This window comes from Bombina bombina, chromosome 5, assembly GCF_027579735.1.
Source record: "Bombina bombina isolate aBomBom1 chromosome 5, aBomBom1.pri, whole genome shotgun sequence".
NCBI classification, from domain to species: domain Eukaryota; kingdom Metazoa; phylum Chordata; class Amphibia; order Anura; family Bombinatoridae; genus Bombina; species Bombina bombina.
Genome location: NC_069503.1, coordinates 257,639,959 through 257,662,775, shown reverse-complemented (window position 1 = coordinate 257,662,775; position 22,817 = coordinate 257,639,959). Strand labels below are relative to the sequence as shown.

Below are 22,817 nucleotides of genomic sequence, written 5' to 3'. Positions count from 1 at the left end.
GATAAAAATTCTCCATAGACTTTAATAGAGATAAATATTTTTATCACCAGTTTCCACAGTTTACCACCTCAATGGAAATGAGTCCTAAGTTGTTTCAATAACATAATAACTTAATATTGAATAATATAATATGTTAAATTAAATTATTTTTAATTAAAGGGATAGTAAACCCAAAATGTTCTTTCATGATTCAGATAGAGCATGTAATTTTAAGCATCTTTCTAATTTACTCCTATTATCAATTTTTCTTTGTTCTTTTGGTATCTTTATTTGAAAAAGCAGGAATGTTAAAGTGATGGTAAATTTCAGACTATAAGAATGTTGCAATAAAATATATATTAGTTTGCAAGTAAAGCCACATTTTTTTTAAAGTGTATATATATTTTATAATAAAAGGTTTATAATCCTAATTGGTATTGTCTGTTCCTACGCCCCCCTTCATTTCTTCTTTTGGCTGGGCTGTGATGTATAGAGCAGTCACATCCACTCTCTACATAGGCTTTCTATGGGCTTTAAAGGGGCTGAACTTCTAGATTGTCAACTGACACACATGTTGATTGGATGTTTACTTGAATTGTCTTAAAAAAAAAAAAAGAATTCATCCATGTGGGCTGGCATAACATTGCAATAGAAGCATTACTATATGCACTAATTTAACCCATTCACATATGGATTAAAAACAAAATAAAGTACACATATACTTTTTTAATGGCAAAGATTACATTTATGGCATTGTATTATGTAAAATTTACAATCACTTTAAAGGGATAAATATAATCAATAGAATTCATAAAATAAGCCGTCTCTTCCTCAACATCACCAAGAGGATAATCAAATTGATTATCAAATTACCACATAATCTTTTATCTAACAAATATGAGAAATTATAGAAAGGAAAAAAAATTGTTTTTGTTTACTGATAAGTTGTGATTAAATAAAACATTCCCAATTCTTGAAAAATCTCTGTATTAATGGGTAAGGTTCCATAAGGTAATCTAATTGTTCAATTATCATTTGGTAATTAATTAACTGATTATTAAATCAGATAATCTAAAATATTTTTTTAATTTCCAATATTTAAAGAATAATTTTCTGCCTATCAATATCACAAAAGAAAAGAAATCCTGTTCCTTGTTCTTATTTTCATCTTTGATAAATAAAATGTAAATATCAATGTCAGATCTTATTTTATTTGACCAACAACCCTATTTTCCAATATTTCTGTAATTTAGGGTAAAACCATAGAACATGTAACAAATCAGGAAATTCTAGACTAAATTTCAACAATTATTATTTTCCATTACTTCATATAAATTGGTGTATAATATGCAAAATGTAATAATCTGCAATGAGATTCTCTTAACTCTGATGGTATTGTTATTTTCATAACCTTTTTTATACTGTTTGAAATATCTTTCACCTCTATATCCCTGGATAACAATTTAGACCATTTCATACAGAGATTTTTCTTTTGATCTTAACAATCATTGTTTACTAAGTAATTATATCAAATAAAAGCTTTACTTTTTCCTCTCCTCCATAATGATACCATTTTATTTATATTCTCTTTACCGCTATCTGCCTGATATTTATCTATGACTAATCTAACACAATGTTTTACCTGTAAATAGGCAAAAAAATATTATTCTACTATTTAAATTCTTCTTTAAAGGGACACTCAAGTCAAAATTAAACTTTCATGATTCAGATAGAGCATGCAATTTTAAACAACTTTCCAATTTACTTCCATTATCAAAATGTGCACAATCTTTTTATATTTACTATTTTTGAGTCACCAGTTCCTACTGAGCATGTGCAAGAATCCCCAGACTATACGTATATGCATTTATGATTGGCTGAAAGCTGTCACATGATACAGGAGGAGTGGAAATAGACATAACTTTGAAATTTGTCTGAAAAAATCTACTACTCTTTTGAAGTTCAGACTAAGGGGTCGATTTATCAAGCTGCGGCAGACAGGGGCGCACATACGCGCCCCTGTCCGCCACAGCTCACCTCTGGCGTGCTGAATTCCGCTGCCGGAATTCAGCATTGCACACAAGTGCTATTTTGTGCTTGTGTGCAATCACGCAAGCTGCCCGCGCACAGCCGATCACACGCGGGCAGGAGCAGTCAATCTTCCTGGTAGGAAACCTAAGATGTGGCAAAAGGTTAGGAAAGCAGCAGTCTGATTACCGCTACTTGTTAAATTCGGTCTGCAGGTTCTCTTGTGTGAACCTGCAGTCATATGGGGTCAAAGAGTTTGATACATTGACCCCTTAGTGCTATTGCATTGTCTTTTTATCATGTATTTGCTGATTATGATTTTAAATAACCAGATAAATCTAACAATTGTTTGATTTGAGTAATAACTATTTGTTTCCATATTGCAAAATGCCACAATGAATATCCAGGAACAAAAAATCAGAAAATTCATTATTAATTCTTAAATAATTACATATTTAAAACCAAGCTAGAAGAGGAATCCTAATGATCAAATTCCCTTTTGCTACTACAGGCAACATATTAAACTTTTAGTGAGGGAGCATCTTTAGTGAGCAGTGTCTGAGTAAGTTAGATTCTAATTCATAACATTAAGACTCTGATAATAACCAGTCCATTACAATTTTAACCAAAATCGTCATATTATGCTACATACTGTTTGGAAATGTTGAACCAAGATTAACTACAGATTGTTGAAGCTTTTATAACCAATTTTTTATTTGTTTATTTGCCATATGAACTCTATAAAAGCTTTATGCTACCTGAAAAAATTACTAAGCATTTGTATTAGATATACAATTTTAGATAAAATTAACATTTTTAGCAACTGCAAATTCTACCAATTAAAATATTTATTTTTTTTGCATTCCTATTGGCTGAAAAATTTGAATCAGCCAATAGGAATTAGAGCTGCTAAAATCCCATTGGCTGTTCAAATCAGCCAATATAAGATTCAAGCAGCTCTCATTCTATTGGATGATGAATAATCCAATAGAATGAGAGCTGCTTAAATCCAATTGGCTGATTTGAACAGCCAATAGGATTTTAGCAGCTCTAATTCCTATTGCCTGATTCAATTTTTTTTCAGCCAATAGGAATGCAAGGGACGCCATCTTGAATAGCGTACCTTGCATTGAAGATTCAGTGTACGGCGGCGACCGTATGAAGAGGATCTCCATGCTGGATGTCTTCAGGAAGGACCCGCTCCGTGCCGCCGGGGTCAAGATAGAAGATGCTGCCTGGATGAAGATAGAAGAGGCCGCCTGGATGAAGACTTCTCGCCGCCTGGATGAGGACTTCACCGTCTGGATGAAGATAGAAGAGGCCATCTGGATGAATACTTCTCACTGCCTGGATGAAGATTGTTGAAGAGGGACTTCAAAAACTGGATCGTCGGGGGTTAGTGTTAGGTTTTTTTTAAGGGTTTTTTGGGTGGGTTTTTTTTAGATTAGGGTTTGGACAGCAAAAAACTAAATGCCCTTTTAAGGGCAATGCCCATACAAATGCCCTTTTCAGGGCAATGGGTAGATTAGGTTTTTTAGAATTAGGTTTTTTATTTTGGGTGGGTTGGTTGGTGGTGGGTTTTACTGTTGGGGGGTGTCTTTGTATTTTTTTTTCAGGGAAAAGAGCTGATATCTTTGGGGTAATGCCCCACAAAAAGCCCTTTTAAGGGCTATTGGTAGTTTATTGTAGGCTAGGTTTTTTTTTTTTTTTGGATGGGCTTTTTTATTTTGTTAGGGCTTTTATATTAGGTGTAATTGTATTTTATTTTGGATAATTTCGTTTGTTATTTTTCGTCATTTAGTGTTTGTTATTTTTTGTAATTTAGTCTTATTTTTTGTAATTAGATAGTTTGTAATTTTTAGAGTAGTGTTAGGATTTTTTTAATGTGTAGTTTAGTTTTATTTAATTGGTAGTTAGTTTAATTTTAGTTTAATAATTATATTAGTTTAATTGTTAGTTTAAACTTAGTTTTTTTTTTATTTGACAGGTAAGTTTTAATTTAATTTAAGATAGGGAAATTGTAATTTTAATATAAAGTTAGGGGGGCGTTAGGTTTAGGGGTTACTAGTTTAATTTAGTTTTTTGTGATGTGAGGGGATTTCGGTTTAGGGGTTAATAGTTTAATTTAGTATAATTCGTTGTGGGGGCTTGCGGTTTAGGGGTTAATAGGTTTATTATAGTGGTCGCGGTGTAGGGCCTAATAACTTAAGTATAGTGGGGGCGATGTGGGTGGACGGCAGATTAGGGGTTAATAATATTTAAATAGTGTTTGCGATGTGGGAGGTTGGCGGTTTAGGGGTTAATAACTTTATTATAGTGGCGACGATGTCGGGGAGCGGCGGAATAGGGGTTAATAAATATTATTAGTGGCGGCGATATTTGGAGCGGCAGATTATGGGTTTATAACTTTAATATAGTATTTGCGATGCGGGAGGGCCTCGGTTTAGAGGTTAATAGGTAGTTTATGGGTGTTTAGTGTACTTTGTAGCAGTTTAGTTATGAGTGAACTACTGCTTTTAGATTGCGGAATGGATCTTGTCGGTATAGGCTGGAACGCAAGCTTTTTAGCCTCACCGCAAAACTCGTAATGGCTGCACTTTGGAAGTCCCATGAAAAAAACTTTATTTTTACGTGTGCCGGACTGAGGTTGCTTTTACATGCTAAAAGGCTTGCGGTACAGCTATACCGACAAGACTTGTAATGGCTGTGGTGCTGTTTTAACGCTGAAATGGCCATTTTTTTCAGCGTTAAAACATGAACGCAAAACTCGTAATCTAGGTGATTGTTTCTAGATGACCTTCCTGTAATAAAGCCAGTCTGATATTCATGAATCAAATCTCGAATAATATTTCGTATACAGTCTGCCAAAATTCTTGTCAAAATCTTATAATCAATATTCATAAGTGCTATGATTCCAATTTCTCAGGCACTTTCCCAGGTTTCAATATTAAACATATCATTGTACTAGTAAAACAATAGCTACTTGTATAATCTTGTAAAATTCTGCAGGTAAATTATCTGGGTCAAGAGCTTTTTCAAAGATTTTTTATGACTTTAAATATCTCTTCTAGATAAATATCTTTTTTTTAACGCTAATCTTTGTTGGGATGTTACATTTGGCAGATTTAACTTTTCACAGAATCTTGCTTTAGTAATATAATTTATTGCAGGTTGGGTGTAAATATCTAAAAAATAGTTTTTAAACTTTGTCAATATATTGATTGAGTTTATCTTCCTTTCACCATTAATATCTAATGCTGATACATTATTTGATTTCCTTTGCATTCTAGTAAGATTTGACAAAGTTTACCCGATTTCTGACCAAATCTATATAAAAAAAACTCTTAGATTTAAAAATCTTTTTGCTCTACTTGTGGTTGTAAAAACAAAAATGATCTATCTGGTTTAGCAGTGATTTTTCTTATTTAATTTGCAATGGGCTCTAAAAATATTTATTATATTTTGCCGTTAATTGTGTTATAAACACTAGAGTTTTCAAATTCTGTCTTTTTTAAGTCTAACTGAGAAAGCTATAATCTCCCCCCTCATCACTAGTTTGGCTGTATTCCAACAAAATGTTATGCTATCTTGATGTTGTGAATTATTATTGTGCATTCCACTTTGTACGTAAAAATTGTTGATACTCAATATTATTTACTAAATTTCTTGGAAAGAATAATCTATTTTCTTGTACTCATTTCCATTACCAAGTTCTAATAAAATTGGACCATGATCTGATATTATGGATTTATCTTGACCCATATCCTTCACCAAAGGATCTTTGTATCTATCTAGAGGAACTTTTGGGGGAATATTGCATCTCCTACCATAATAATTTCTGCATTATTATAGTTAAAGGGACACTAAACCCAAATTTTTTCTTTCTTGATTCAGATAGAGTATGCAATTTTAAGCAACTTTCTAATTTACTCCTATTATACATTTTTCTTCGTTCTCTTGCTATCTTTATATGAAAAAGAAGGCATCTAAGCTAAGGAGCCAGCCAATTTTTGGTTCAGACTATGGACAGCACTTGTTTATTGATGGGTGAATTTATCCACCAATCAGCAAGAACTACCCAGGCTGTTCACCAAAAATGGGCCAGCATCTAAACTTACATTCTTGCTTTTCAAATAAAAATACCAAGAGAATGAAGCAAATTTGATAATAGTAAATTAGAAAGTTGCTTAAAAATGCATGCTCTATCTGAATCACAAAAGAAACATTTTAGGTTCAGTGTCTCTTTAAGTAATTTAGATTAAATACCTTGCCAAAAAGTTTTATCTAAATTATTAGCACCGTATATATTACATAATGTTAAATAAGGCCCTTTTAAGGTGATCTACTATTCTTATCTATTTCTGTTGACAATTTATTTTCATCATTTTTCATTACTAACATAGAAACTCATCTGGCCTTTCTTGAATAATAAGTATGTATTGCTTCACCTTTCCAATTTATTTTAAAATCCTCAACATCCTTTTCATCAAAGTGTGTTTTCTGTAAAAAAAAAATACAGACCTGCTTTATATTTGTTAAAGTGCCTCATAATAATCAGTTTTCCTTTGATTGGGGACAAAAATCTTCCAATGTTCCAACAAACAAATTTATAATTTTCATCTTTATTTCTATTCGTACCAATCTTCATGACATACTAGTTAGAATTAACATAAAACTTTACCAAGACCATGCTGAAACCAAAAAGAGGAAAACAGTGACTAGGAAAAGACGACCATATTTTTGTAAATGATGCTTCACACTTGCTGTAAAATATAAACAGCATCATAATTAACCCACATCTTTTTGTTTATATAATTGTTATATCCTTCTGCCTCCTATAGCTTCCATAATATTTTTTTACATATAATTTTGAATCTCAAATATATTCTTAAACATTATTGCTCCCTCTGATGTTTTTACAATTACTCTAGCAGGATAGAACATAAATACATTTAACCCTTCTTTTCTAAGTCTGGTGCAGTAGGGGGACATTTGTTTCTTTCTTTTAATGTTTCTGGGACATAATCTTGGAAAATTAAAATTGTATTCTCTTCCACCAATATTTCCTTCATTTTTTTTATTTATTTTTTTGCTGCCAATTTTTCATACATTTAATAATCTGCAGTAGGTATAAAAAGTAATTTGTAACACATTAAGGGAAACACATTTTTTAATTGAAAAAGAAACCATACCATTAGGCGTCATGAATTTTAACTCTAACCTAATGGTTTCCAAAGATTCACTTTTCTGTCAAGCTCCACCACTGCTAATTTGAAACAAATTAAGGAGCATTATTGTCTGTAGATCGTCACTGTAGATCCAGTGGTTCTGTTTTTATGTGGTGAATGTCTACAAGCAATAGCAGGTAGAAGGGAATAATCAGTCCTCATTCTGTGTCAGACAATAAGGAGTTAATAGCAACACTGGATTATGGTTTTTATACGAACTTTTAAATAATGGCATTAAATGTCTCCTTCACTCCTTTATATTCTCTGTATTTCTCATTGTGACTTTTACTTATCCTTTATTTGCTTTTACCCCTTCCTTGCTCTTTGTGTTTTCCTGCCACTATCTCTTCCTTCACTATCTACTTCCCATTCATCTACTAACTATCAGCTAGATTACGAGTTTTGCGTTGTGAGTAAAAAAACAGCGTTATGAGTTATAACGCTGCTTTTTCACTACCGCTGCTATTACGAGTCTTGTAGGTACAGCTATCCCGCACACTTTTTTGGCCGTACCACAAATTAACTTACACAATTTGCGTAAAGTCTTTTTTCAATGGGACTTCCATAGCACCAGTATTACAAGCTTTTTTTTGGAGTCCAAAAAGTGAGCGGTACAGCCTATCCCGCAAGATTCGTAACTCATTCTAAAGTCAGTAGTTATGAGTTTAACGTTACAAAGCTGTAGTACAAAACTCATAACTAAAGTGCTAAAAAGTACACTAACACCCATAAACTACCTAAACCGAGGCCCTTCCTCATCGCAAACACTAAAATAAAATTATTAACCCCTAATCTGCTGCTCCCGACATCGTCACCACTATAATAAACATATTAACCCCTAAACCGCATCGTAAACATAAATATTATTAACCCCTAATCTGCTGTCCATAACATCGCTGCCACATACCTACATCTATTAACCCCTAATCTGCCGCCCCCAATGTCGCCGCCAATATACTAAATTTATTAACCCCTAAACCGAAGTCTAACCCTAACACCCCCTAACTTTAATATAATTAAAATAAATCTAAATAAAACCTACTATTAATAACTAAAAAATTCCTATTTAAAACTAAATACCTATAAAATAAACCTTAAGCTAGCTACAATATAACTAATAGTTACATTGTATCTAGCTTAGGGTTTATTTTTATTTTACAGGCAAGTTTGTATTTATTTTAACTAGGTAGAATAGTTACTAAATAGTTATTAACTATTTACTAACTACCTAGCTAAAATAAATACAAATTTACCTGTAAAATAAAACCTAACCTGAGTTACACTAACACCTAACATTACACAACAATTAAATAAATTACATAAATTAAATACAATTACCTAAATTACAAAAAAAACACACTAAATTACACAAAATAAAAAACAAATTATCAGATATTTAAACTAATTACACCTAATCTAATAGCTCTATCAAAATAAAAAAGCCCCCCCAAAATAAAAAAAACAAGCCTAAACTAAACTACCAATAGCCCTTAAAAGGGCCTTTTGCGGGGCATTGCCCCAAAGTAATCAGCTCTTTTACCTGTAAAAATAAATACAAACAACCCCCCCAACAGTAAAACCCACCACCCACACAACCAACCCCCCAAATAAAATCCAAACTAAACAAAAACTAAGCTCCCCATTGCCCTGAAAAGGGCATTTGATGGGCATTGACCTTAAAAGGGCATTTAGCTCTATTGCTGCCCAAACCCTAACCTAAATATAAAACCCACCCAATAAACCATTAAAAAAATCTAACACTAACCCCCGAAGATCCACTTACAGTTTTGAAGACCAGACATCCATCCTCAACGAAGCCGGGAGAAGTCTCCTCAACGAAGCGGCAAGAAGTCCTCAACGAAGCTGGGAGAAGTCTTCATCCAAGTCGGCAGAAGTGGTCCTCCAGACAGGCAGAAGTCTTCCTCCAGACAGCATCTTCTATCTTCATCCATCCGGCGTGGAGCGGCTTGGAACAGCCAATAGAAGTTGAGCTCAATCCTATTGGCTGATTAGATCAGCCAATAGGATTGAAGCTCAATCCTATTGGCTGATTGCATTAGCCAATAGGAATTTTTCACCTTTAATTCCGATTGGCTGATAGAATTCTATCAGCCAATCGGAATTCAAGGGACGCCATCTTGAATGACGTCATTTAAAGGAACCTTCATTCTGGAAGAAGACATCAGAAGAAGAGGATGCTCCGTGCCGGATGTCTTGAAGATGGACCTGCTCCGTGCCGTCTGGATGAAGACTTCTGCCCGTCTGGAGGACCACTTCTGCCGGATTGGATGAAGACTTCTCCCGTCATTGTTGAGTGCTTCTTGCCGCTTCGTTGAGGACTTCTCCCAGCTTCGTTGAGGATGGATGTCTGCTCTTCAAAACTGTAAGTGGATCTTCAAGGGTTGGTGTTAGGTTTTTTTAAGGGTTTATTGGGTGGGTTTTATTTTTAGGTTAGGGTTTGGGCAGTAATAGAGCTAAATGCCCTTTTAAGGGCAATGCCCATCCAAATGCCCCTTTCAGGGCAATGGGGAGCTTAGGTTTTTTTAGTTAGGATTTTATTTGGAGGGTTGGTTGTGTGGGTGGTGGTTTTTACTGTTGGGGGGGTTGTTTGTATTTTTTTTTACTGGTAAAAGAGCTGATTTCTTTGGGGCAATGCCCCGCAAAAGGCCCTTTTAAAGGCTATTAGTAGTTAGTTTAGGCTAGGGTGTTTTTTTTATATTTTGGGGGGGCTTTTAATTTTAATAGGGCTATTAGATTAGGTGTAATTAGTTTAAATATCTGATAATTTGTTTTTTATTTTGTGTAATTTGGTGTTTGTTTTTTGTAATTTAGGTAATTGTATTTAATTTATGTAATTTATTTAATTGTTGTGTAATGTTAGGTGTTAGTGTAAGACAGGTTAGGTTTTATTTTACAGGTAAATTTGTATTTATTTTAGCTAGGTAGTTAGTAAATAGTTAATAACTATTTAGTTACTACTCTACCTAGTTAAAATAAATACAAACTTGCCTGTAAAATAAAAATAAACCCTAAGATAGATACAATGTAACTATTAGTTATATTGTAGCTAGCTTAGGGTTTATTTTACAGGTAAGTATTTAGTTTTAAATAGGTACTATTTAGTTATTAATAGTAGGTTTTATTTAGATTTATTTTAATTATATTTAAGTTAGTGGGTGTTAGGGTTAGGGTTAGACATAGGTTTAGGGGTTAATAAATTTAGTATAGTGGCGGCGACGTTGGGGGCGGCAGATTAGGGGTTAATAAATGTAGGTAGGTGGCGGCGATGTTAGGGGCGGCAGATTAAGGGTTACTAATATTTAACTAGTGTTTGCAATGCGGGAGTGCGGCGGTTTAGGGGTTAATATGTTTATTATAGTGTTGGCGACGTTGGGGGCGGCAGATTAGGGGTTAATAAGTGTAGGTAGGTTGTGGCGACATTGGGGGCGGGAGATTAGGGGTTAATAAATATAATGTAGGTGTCGGCGATGTTGGGGACAGCAGATTAGGGGTTAATAAGTATAATGTAGGTGTCGGCGATGTTCAGAGTGGAAGATTAGGGGTTAATAAATATAATGTAGGTGTCGGTGATGTCGGGGTGACAGATTAGGGGTTAATAAGTGTAAGATTAGGGGTGTTTAGACTCAGGGTTCATGTTAGGGTGTTAGGTGTAAACATAAATTTTGTTTCCTCATAGGAATCAATGTGGCTGCGTTACAGAGCTTTACGCTGCTTTATTGCAGGTGTTAGGCTTTTTTTCAGCTGGCTCTCCCCATTGATGCCTATGAGGAAATTGTGCACGAGCACGTAAAACCAGCTCACCGCTGACTTAAGCAGCGCTGGTATTGGAGTGCAGTATGGAGCTCAATTTTGCTCTACGCTCACCTGATAACGACGGGTTTCTGAAAACCTGTAATACCAGCGCTGTAGGTAAGTGAGAGGTGACAATAACGTGCAAGTTAGCACGCACCCCTCATAATGCAAAACTCGTAATCTAGCCGTATTTAACTTATCATTTTATCCATGTTATATCTTATATCTGTCTGCCCTCTACCCCTTCACAATTCTCATCTACACTTCCATTCTCTCTCTCTCTCTCTCTCTCTCTCTACCAATCTTTTTATTAGCCTTCCTGTCTCACCCCCTCAATTAGCATAAGCAGATGCATCATGGCATGAAGAGTTTTAGACGTATTACAGCTTTTACAATAAAAAATGTTTAAATATAAATTAAAATAGTCAAAATAATCAAGAACCAGAATATAGTTACTTGCTCAAAATTAGTCTATCAGCTCGAACAAAAAGGTTTGCATAAAAGGAAGATTATTATATACCAGAAGATCAGAAGACTGTTGTAATTTCCTGTTTCCCTCTCAGTCAGTTCTAGTATGGTCTTAAGGTAAAAGAATGTAAAAATGTGTCTTAAACAAGTATTTTATGCATTTCTATAGTACCCTTAATTTAAAAAGTGATTTAGCAAAATTATGTAAGACCCTGTTTTAATTTTGTGTGCAAGCATAGATTTGCAGATGCATAGCACATGCACAAGATCACATTGACAAACGTCATAAAACAGTAGACCCTGTCTCAATAAAGTATGGGTACTCTGATTTTCTTAAGGCACCTGACTATTTACTTTAGGAGGCTTTCCTAAATAAATAAAATAAAACAATGATTTTAAATGCTAAATAAGAATATACTTTACATGTTTTAGCAGAAATCCACAGAGGGAACAATCTGTTTAATTAAAGTGAAGGTAAACTTTGGTGAATGAAAGACAGTTTTTTAAAAATACTATTAAAAAAAGGGGCACTTTCATTCATCAAAGTTTACAAAGCAGCCATTTTGTTAAAAAAAACAACCTTTTTTTTCTTTTCACAGCTAGAGCAGCTTCCCCCACCTAGAGATCCTCTATTCACACGTCAGCAATGACTAATCCTGCTTCCTCCAATTACAGCATGGCCTCAGGCAATGACTACCCTGGGGGGAAAGCTGTGATTGGAGGAAGCAGGATTAGTCATTGCTGACGTGTGAATAGAGGATCTCTAGGTGGGGGAAGCTGTTCTAGCTGTGAAAAGAAAAAAAAGGTAATTTTTTTAACAAAACAGCTGCTTTGTAAACTTTGATGAATGAAAGTGCCCCTGTTTTTAATAGTATTTTTAAAAAACGGGCTTTCATTCACCAAAGTTTACCTTCACTTTAATGTTTCCCCGTTGTCCAGGTTGACAAAGCATTGTGCTCTTAATGGATCTGCTCAATAGATAAAAATAGATCCCACTGAAGATATCTTTGGTTTTTATGTTTGCAACTAAAACATATCTCATGGATGAAACTTTAATAATGCCAGACAAATAAAGAGTAAATGTAAACTTTACAGACTCAACACGTTACTTCCTTAATTGAGAAATAAATCCAGATCATGCTACAGCATGCTTTTGATGTCTGATACAAGTGGTTCTTCCACTTAAGGAGATATGTTAATGCAATCTTAAAATGAAAACTGCTCCATCTGAGCTGCAATGAATTGGAGCTCTAGAGCAGGGCACAGATGGTGAGCCAATCAGTATTGGCATACACACATAGCTGTCAATCACAGGGTCTCCTTAAAGCAGAGCTTTCCAAACTTTTTCATGTTGGTGACACACTGTTTAAACCTACATAATTTCGCAACACAGTTATTCAGTTGTACTAGCAAACAGGAGGTTAAACTAACTTGTTTTAAGAGATACGGACACATACATCAATTATATAATAACTAAATGTATTTACAAGTAACAGTATGTATGTGCAAGAATTAAAAAAAAAGTTTAATACCACCAATAGCTACTTACTATTTTAATGAGTTGTATGAGGTTGATAGGATGAACACAGTTTCTGAATATTTGGTGTAATATTAGATAAAGACACTCACATTTCATCATCAAGCATTTTAAGCTTCCACTTCCTATCCATATATCAAGAGCAGGAGCAGCAATGCACTACTGGGAGCTACAAGAAAAAAACACTGACTTCAGCTCAGCGTTTAAGCTGCCACCCTCAGAGCTCTGCGAGTTGCACTGACTACTGCCCACACTGCAAACACACTGCTATCCCACTCACTGACTAAACAGTCACGAGCCGATTGAGGAGACTACAGTGCAGTCAGAAGCCAATGTGACGCCAAAGCCGCCAATGGGAATAGTTTCAGTTCCGACTGAGCTGCGCCAATAGGTTAAGATGATCTGTGATCCACTAGGTATCAAACACGAGTCAACCATGTGATATGCGTAGCAAGCAGGCGGAATGGGAAACCAAAAAAAATTTTAAAAAAATTGTTTTGAAGCAGGGACACACCTACACACTGCTGCCGACACACTAATGTGTCACAACACACAGTTTGGAAAGCACTGCCTTAAAGGGATATTAATTATTATTATTATCGGTTATTTGTAGAGCAAATAAATCGAAAATATTAAACAGTAAATATATGCTAGACATAATGATATTATACCACAAAACAATTGATGCACAGAAAATGTCAGATCTTATCACAAAAATCTGTATGCAAATGACATAAGAACAATACTCTCCTCGTGTAACGGACTGCTGCCTTCTTGCAGTCTCTCCCAAAGGACTGTAATGGATAGCGTTATGGAATAGAGATTGCGCACGTCCTGTGGAATTCTTATTAAATTTCTTTGTCTGACTCTGCAGATCTCTAATAGTAAAAGAGAAGGGCTTGATGTGTTTGTAATCATTAAATGATAAGAGTGCAGTATACTCACTCCATAAGTTCTGTATGTTTAGCCCGTCTTATGAGGAAAGCCTTTAAACAACACACAGCCAAACTGTGAATAGAAGGATATTCTATAAGTTAAATAATAGAATATTCTGTGTGTAAACAAGTAGTAACTTACTCCATTGGAGATCGAAGTCCAGCACAGTCACAGCAAATCAGCACAAAAAGCAAAGAAAGAATAAAAGCAAAGCTTTAATGTAGCTCAACGCGTTTCAATGATTAAAAACCGTCTTTTTCAAGAGCAAATTAAAATCAAGTGTACAATTGATGTGCTGTGACTAACATTTCAACCTTTTATACAGTTTACAAATGTTCCAATTTCCGGTTTTGGGGAAAACGGACTCACAATAAAAACAATCGAAACAACGAATTTCATATTTGTTTGTTACCAGAAGATAGACTTATTGAAAGTGAAAATATATAAGTAAAAATAAGTAAATAATATACTTTCTGGTATCAAACAAAATAACCCACTTTTGCAAAAATTCAAATCTATCCAATGGGATTATGTCTTTTCAAAGTCCTCAAACGAGTAGTCATATGTAGCTAGTTCCATTTCAGGATTACACACCACGGAGAGGAGGCTGAGACCGATTAAATCCAGGTCGCATACGGAGACTCCAAAGACCCGTTAACAGGAAAAAAGAGGAACAGCGTAGCAGATTTGCTACTGGAACACATGAGTAAGCTGCTAAAGAAGGAGGAAGGTGAAATAGAAAAATACCGGGTAAAAAGGATCACACTTCTTTGGGGATACCGCCTTGAACAAGGCTCCTTTAAAGATACCGGTGACTCACTTGTAAACATCACACATCATCATCTTGTACAGTGCACTGTGAGAAAGATTGGAACTGGAACTTGAACAACTACCAAAGAAATTATCATTATATGGTAACAATATATCACCACAATATTTTGTCTTCAAAACAACCAACATCTACTGTATATGGATACAATTAAGATTTAGTATTGAATATTAGGAACTATATTTCCTTCTAAGATCTATCTCACCATTCATGCAACTCTAACAACAACCATTGAATACCTAGTGACCACAATTAGATTTTGTAAAAATGAACGATTATTACAGTCTGTGCCTTTATATGTATAAAGTGTTACCAAGATATTGCTGTTCAAGATTTTTGATCGATGGTTTTAGAATATATTTTAGAAATTAGGAATTTATGTTTAGCCTGCTAAAAAATACATATTGCAGTCTAACGTATGTATTTTATATGTTACTATTTGTATCGCACTGAGAGACACCGGTGTCTAGATTAGTTTTAAAGCAATATTTTAGTCATAGGTTTTATTTTTGGATAATGCTATTAAAGACATAACCTATACGGATATTGTATATTCACCAATAAATGTTTTATATATTTGATTAAATATGAACGCCTAATTTTTTTCCCTAAGGAGTACGTAATACTTATATATTTTCAATTAAATATTAAGAATTGGGGGAAATTAGCAGTTTTTACTGCGCCACCTTAACTTTGCACTTATCTACTAAGTAAGTCCTACCGCCTACTAAGTAATCCGCCGCCTGACTCAGGCACACACTGTTCAAACTGAAGAGCAAAGTCTGTCTCACTCTGTACATAGTGGTTTAGTGCACACTCAGAAATCCTCTCAAATGCTAATGTTTTACTCCTTGTAATGACATTTCCCATGCTCAATAGCACTCAGCTGTAGCGCCGTCTGGTGGCTGACAAAATGTAAAAAAAAATAAAAAAAAATATAATAATCTAGAATTAATCAATTGTATTCGGCTCCTATAGCTAGAATTACTATGTATTTTTTAAATGAGTTAATTTGAAAATTAAAACATATTTATTAAAAGTAAATAAAAAAGAATTAAAGTGGTTTTAGAACAAACAATATTGTTAACACCGTGGTTTATTTACTAACTTTTCATATTATTATTTTAATCAAATATTTAGAGAAAGAATTAAATTGGTTTTAGAACAATCAATAACACAGAGATGTATTTACTAATGCAAATATTTGTATTTCAAATGGATTGGATCATCTTAGCAACGGGTGAGAATAATATGTTATAAAAATACAAATTATATATTTATTTTTTTAATATAAAATGCAGTTATCTCAGAAAATTTAAAATGAAAGCCAAAAACCTTATCTGGGATATCGGATTTGACTAAAACAAAATACAAAAAAAAATGCAAATACTGGCAGCAATATTACAGTTCTTCAATTGTTACCTTAAGGAAGTTTATCATTTGTTGTTGTTTTTTTCAACACTGAACATATGACAGCGATCACATTTAGTTCTAAAATATTATAATAATACACCTCATCTCATTATTCTTTCTGGATAGCAAATTAAAATAACATCTGTTGGTATATTTTGCTCATACATATAGTTTTAAAACATACATATCATGTTCTACCAACCAAATCAATTAAAGGGACATTCCAGCCAAAATTGAAATATACATGGATGCATTTCAGTTTTGAATAAAAGCATTTTTGCAATATACATGTATTATCAAAAATGTTTCTAATAAAATCTATAGCTGTTTCAAATGTGTATTTAAGTATGCACCGTGCACCAGCATTTTAAACACAGCACTTGCACAGAGAGCCTAAGGTGCTTGTACTATCTGGTTGAGACTCAATTTGTTAATGATACTGGTGCTCTGAGCAGCTGCAGTATTTAAAATACAGGGGCACTGAGAATATCTAGTTATGCTTCACATGCACATGCAGAGAAAAATGTTAACACTAAAACAGTGATCATTTTTACTAGAAGCATTTTTGCTAATACATTTATATTGCCAATATTTTTGTATTCAAAGATGTAATTCATCTATGCGCATTTCAATTTTGAACGGAATGTCTCTTTAAATTGTTGATGTAATATCTACAAGACCATCATTTCTGCATAGACTTCTTTAAACCAAGATCATAAAAATGTTAAAGGAACATAAAGGGCAACATTTTTCTTTTATAACTCAGGCAGAGAATATAATTTTGAACAACTTTACAATTTATTTCTAATATCAGATTTGCTTCATTCTCTTGGTATCCTTTATTGATACCACTGCAGGGAGCTAGCTGAACACATTGGATGAGCCAATGACAAGAAGCATATATTTGCAGCCACCTATCAGCAGCTAGCTAGTACATTGATTATCTTGAGCCTACATAGAAAGAAGCAAATTAGATAACAAGTAAATTAGAAAGTTGTTTTGACTTAGTTTTGACTTTACTGTCCTTTTAAATATTTAAATAATTAAAAATGCAGCATTATATGCTCATTATTTGTGTAGAATAGTAAACAGGTGTCTAAGACAGAAACACAAAGGCACTCAATTTAAAGTCCTTTCACCAAATAAGAACTGTATGAGTGAGACAACAGCATTTTTTTCACTTAAATTTATATCTCAAACATACTAAAATAGAATTAAGCAATATTTAACATGTCTCTGTCTACAGGTAATTAGCATAAGGGTTAGGTGAATAGTGTATTCCTGTTGTAGTTTAATGCTAAACTATTAGTAGGAATAATTAGAGCAAGTAAAGCAATTAATAAAAGCAATACTCAATACTTAAAGGGACACTAAACCCAATTTTTTTCTTGTGTGATTCAGATAAAGCATGCAATTTTAAGCAACTTTCTAATTTACTCCTATTATCAAATGTTCTTCATTCTCTTGGTATGTTTATTTGAAAAGCAAGAATGTAAGTTTAGATGCCGGCCCATTTTCGGTGAACAACCTGAGTTGTCCTTACTGATTGGACAGCATTAATAAAAAAAATGCTGCCCATGGTTCTGAACCAAAAATCAGCTGGCTCCTTAGTTTAGATGCCTTATTTTTCAAATAAAGATAGCAAGAGAACAAAGAAAAATTGATAATAGGAGTAAATTAGAAAGTTGCTTAAAATTGCATGCTCTATCTGAACCATGAAAGAAAAAAATTGGGTTCAGTGTCCCTTTAAAGTGATGGTAAATACTAGTGTTTTTGAAACGCTAGGATTTAGCAGTGCTACAAATAAAGGGGACTTTCAGTCATGAAGTATAAAATACTTATAAGTATAAAGTATAAAATCCCCTTTATTTGTAGCACTGGTAAATTCTAGCGTTTCACAAACACTAGTATTTACCATCACTTTAAGTAAGAACAGATAGCACAGTAGTTATTTGCTAGCATGATGCACACCATCAGCACCCATACTTAACCACTTAAGGACAGAGGTTTTTCACAATTTTTGTTCTCATTGTATACGACACAGGCCATTTTGGCATTTTTGTCAGTATTAGTTTCACCATAATTATCTGCTCTCTTGTTAAGTGCACTCATACATATTATATGCAAACCAATTTAACAGACAGGCCTTTCTAGTGATACCCTATATAGGTATTTATATAACATACAAATAAATAAGAGTTTAATACTGAAAAATTGGGGGGGGGGGATATTTTTTGCAGTTTTTGGTTATATGCAACTGCAACTTTTGATTAGCTCACCATGCATGTTCTGCTTCAGAGCTACGATGCTTGAAGCTCCCAAGCAGAGCTTTACCTATGTGTTTAATTATGATCCTACAACATGTTAAACAGTAATTGATTGATCATTCAGTCCAGGAGCTCATTTTTGTCTGTACCTACATAGCCCCAAGCCAAGGAGATTAGATACACATATTAAGAAAAGTCTTTTTCAAGGTGTGTCCCCAGACTGCAAAATAACATATATTTTTAACAAACAATTTTAAATGTTTTTAAAACAATTAACTTGAATACAGATATTTTGTAATGGTTTGCTTAATTGCTGATATATACTATGCATCATTATCCAAATTAACTTTAACATCTCTTTAAAAGAATAGTCTAGTCAAAAGTAAACTTTCATGATTCAGATAGGGCATGCAATTGTAAACAAGTTTCCAATTTACTTTTATCATCAACTTTTCTTTGTTCTCTTGATATTCTTTGTTGAAAGCAAAACCTCAGTATGCTCATATGCTCATTTCTAAACCCTTGAAGGCCACCTCTTATCTCAGTGTATTTTGATAGTTTTTCACAGCTAGACAGCGCTAGTTCATGTGTCCTTCATAAATAACATTTGATACAAGGTAATTACAGAGGTAAAAAGTATATTAATATATATAATATATTTTTGAACAATAAAAATTCTGGAGTAGACTGTCCCTTTAAGAGAAGATGTTTAAAAAAAATCTGCATCCCTTCCACAACTGTGCTGTTTGTGTATCGATTACAAGCATGTACAAACATCATTTTTATTTTCTATTAAACAGGATCCTGAAAAAAACACTATAAGACAATAGAAATGCAATATAATTAAGCTGCACCTACAGTCATTATGTTTATGGGTGGGACACAATTTACAGGTGTGCATAAAAATGTTTGTTTTAACTACACTGCAAAACCAGTTGCTCTCAATGCATATTTTAGCCACACCTTATCTCTGACATACATTGTACTTACGCATTACAGTAAGGCTTCTTGTCATATCCTTTGTAGTTATTCATATTAAGAGTCATTTTGCATACTTCACAATGGAAACATCCTTTATGCCAAAACTGTAGAAACAGAAATATGATTATTTACTAAATAAAAACAACAGCTGTCTGTATATAGCCATTTGAAACAATGTTAAACTGGCAATATATGCTGGTATGTGGCATTTAGGAGAAGCAGCAATTTGTGATTGGTTGTTCTATGTCAGTGTTTCTCAACTCCAACTTGTGCTTTACAGATATTGCTCTTTTTACAAATTGAAGGTTTGTCAAGCAAGTCTATCGGCACCATTTTTCCAACATATATACACATATAAACACATAAATACACAAATGTACACATATAAACACATAAATACACAAATGTACACATATAAACACATAAATACACAAATGTACACATATAAACACATAAATACACAAATGTACACATATAAACACATAAATACACAAATGTACACATATAAACACATAAATACACATGATGAATACACACACCATCAGCAAAAAGATAAGGACCCAATGAAAGCTCAGAGGATGGTTAGCATTTTTTTTAGAAATAAAAGTATTTGTTAATTAAGGTATGTACATTTATTTTTTTAGCCATAGTGATGTTGCACACTTAATGGACTACAGTATAGTGTAAATATAACTTTTATATGCACTGGGAAACAAATTAGTGTGACTCATTTTATTGTGATATATTAGTCTTAGAATAATATGTAGCAGAATTGTTGTCATTATATTAGTTGTTTAAATATTTATTATATAAGTGTAAAAGTTTAGTTTCTATAAAGGGCTCGATTTATCAAGTCCTTCTCCTCCCTTCGACTGCAGGTTCTCACCAGAGAACCTGCAGTCAGGATTTATCAAGCAGCGGTCATTAGACTGCTGATTTTCTACCCTCTTCTGCACCTCTCAGGTAGAGAATTTCAATCTCCCTGTCTCGTCTGACTGAGGAGAATGACAGCTCCTGCCCACGCATGAATGGCTGTGCGCGGGCAGGCGGCAGGGTTTGCACGCAAGTGTAAAATAGCGCTTGTGTGCAATGATAAATTCATGTATTAGCAAAAATGGGCGGACAGGGGAGAATATGTACACCCCTGTCCTCCCTTGATTGATAAATCGAGTCCAAAGTACTCTAGCTACTATAAAGTAATGGGCGCTGCCATGTTTGAAATAGTTTTCTATTTATCTCTTTCTTCTGTGGAGATCAATTAGGGAAAGATCTATAAAGCAGGCAATAAAGTAGAGTTTGTGTAAACAAGGCTGTGTGGTATCCAATACAACCTTGTTTGTATTAATCTCTTTTATATATTTGTTTCTAATTGTTTGCAGCAGGACATTAAGATAAGCTTAAAACTTAAGTTTAGACATGGCGGTGTCCATTACCTTATAGAGACCCAGTGGAATTTTTTAAAAAATAAAATAAAATTCAGAGTTAAATTACAGGAAAAGGGGACAAAATAAATAATGAAAGTATATTACAAAGTTTTTTAACTACACATAATTAAACATTTTATATTACAACCTCATACTGTTTAATATCGACCTGCTCAGCAGCACGCCTGCTACACAAGTTCAGCTATGTTTTTAACCACTCTGTCCTTAATAACACAAAGCTATTAAGAAACATTTGTGTAATAAAAAATGCTCTAATTTATTAGGTCACATTATTATTCTAACATTCCCATGTAAAGGGACAGATATGTCACAATTCCTACCTCTCCATCAGCTAATTTTGAATTTCATTCAACAGCATATCTGATCCTCTGTGTTTCTTCTTAATCTAGGAGTCCTCCCTTGGAAAACATAAATCTTCCCTCAGGTTCCAGTAACACTTCTATGCTGATGACATCCAAATATATCTTCTTCTGTTATTTTACTCTCTTAACTCACCCAGGACACAAACCATTTCATACTTAATGTGGCAGTAAAGTCAAAATTAAACATTCATGATTCAGATGGAGCATGCAATTTTAAACAACTCTCCAATTTACTTCTATTGCCTAATTTGTTTCATTCCCTTGCTTTTCTTAGTTAAAAAGCATACTGAGATAGGCTCAAGAGCAGCAATACACTACTGAGAGCTAGCTGCTGATTGGTGGCTGCACATATATGCCTTTAGTGATTGGTCACCAGATCAGCTAGCTACCAGTAGAGCATTGCTGCTCCTACAACAAAGGATACCAAGAAAAATGAAGCAAATTAATAAGAAAAGTAAATTGAAAAAAACGGTATGCTCTATTGGAATTATGAAAGAAAAATTTGGGGGTTTGCGTCCCTTAAATGTCTCAGAAACCAGATATCTCTCTTTTTGTAGGAAACTGTATTGAAACCCTAAAACCAGGTCTTGACATTAGACTCTGAACTCTTCTTCACTTCACAAACACCAGTGTTTACCAAATCTTGCCATGTGCACTGACACATCTCTTAAATGTACCCTTTTCTTATCAAGGCACCACCAAAATATGTTGTGACCTGTGTATATTCTCACAGTGAGCTCTGAAGGTTGAGTATCCAGGTATTTCCTGATTATCCGCAGATCGGCAAGTCCAATTTAATACTTAAACAACACTAAGGGCCATCTGTGGAATAGGATAGTTCATTTGCAAGTCACATTACTGGATCCATCACTTACATGGAAATGTATTGGACATATGGACACCAAAAGCATTTTTTGTGAGTTTTTTTTTATCAATTTTTATCAATTACAATTTACTATATACTTATTGTCTCAAAGGGTATACTTTTGCTTTTATGATCGCTACATCTGGTTGTATTATACATTTAATAAAGACCACCCGAAGTTAACTTTATATTTTTTACCATTTTACCAGTGACTTCACACAATTTTGGGGAGAGGCTCTGCTACTTCTGATATTTATTGACACCTGTAATGTGTATATATACACACACACACATTTTTTTTATATAAATCTAATCTGTTTTTATTATATATGTTGTGTATTAGAAATGGCCATTTAGGACTTTTAATGTGCTTATTATTAAAAAAATTATTATATTATATTGGAATATTTATCTCTAAGAATGTATTTATTTTATTATATAATTATGCACTTATCAGTTGTGAATTAAATTGTTGTTCAGTGTTAACCCTTTTTCTCTTTTGTACATTTGCTTTTTATTGACTATTAGGAAGACTGTGGTTTTAGCTATATTTGTATTGTTGTCCTAGTAGGTTTTACTTTTATTGCTTGTATTGGATCAATCCCTAATAATAGCAACAATTCTGTAACTATACAACACTTTTTCATTAAAAATTATCTGTTAAAA

At 33.7% G+C, this 22,817-nt stretch overlaps 1 protein-coding gene across 1 annotated transcript in view; it reads right to left on the bottom strand.

The window, feature by feature from the left end:
* NEBL (nebulette) overlaps positions 1-22,817 on the bottom strand; it is a 574,345-nt gene that overhangs the window by 534,084 nt on the left and 17,444 nt on the right. Inside the window, exon 2 of the mRNA XM_053713962.1 lies at positions 19,489-19,583. Coding sequence (XP_053569937.1) covers positions 19,489-19,583 — 95 coding nt within the window. The remainder of the gene's footprint in view (positions 1-19,488; positions 19,584-22,817) is intronic.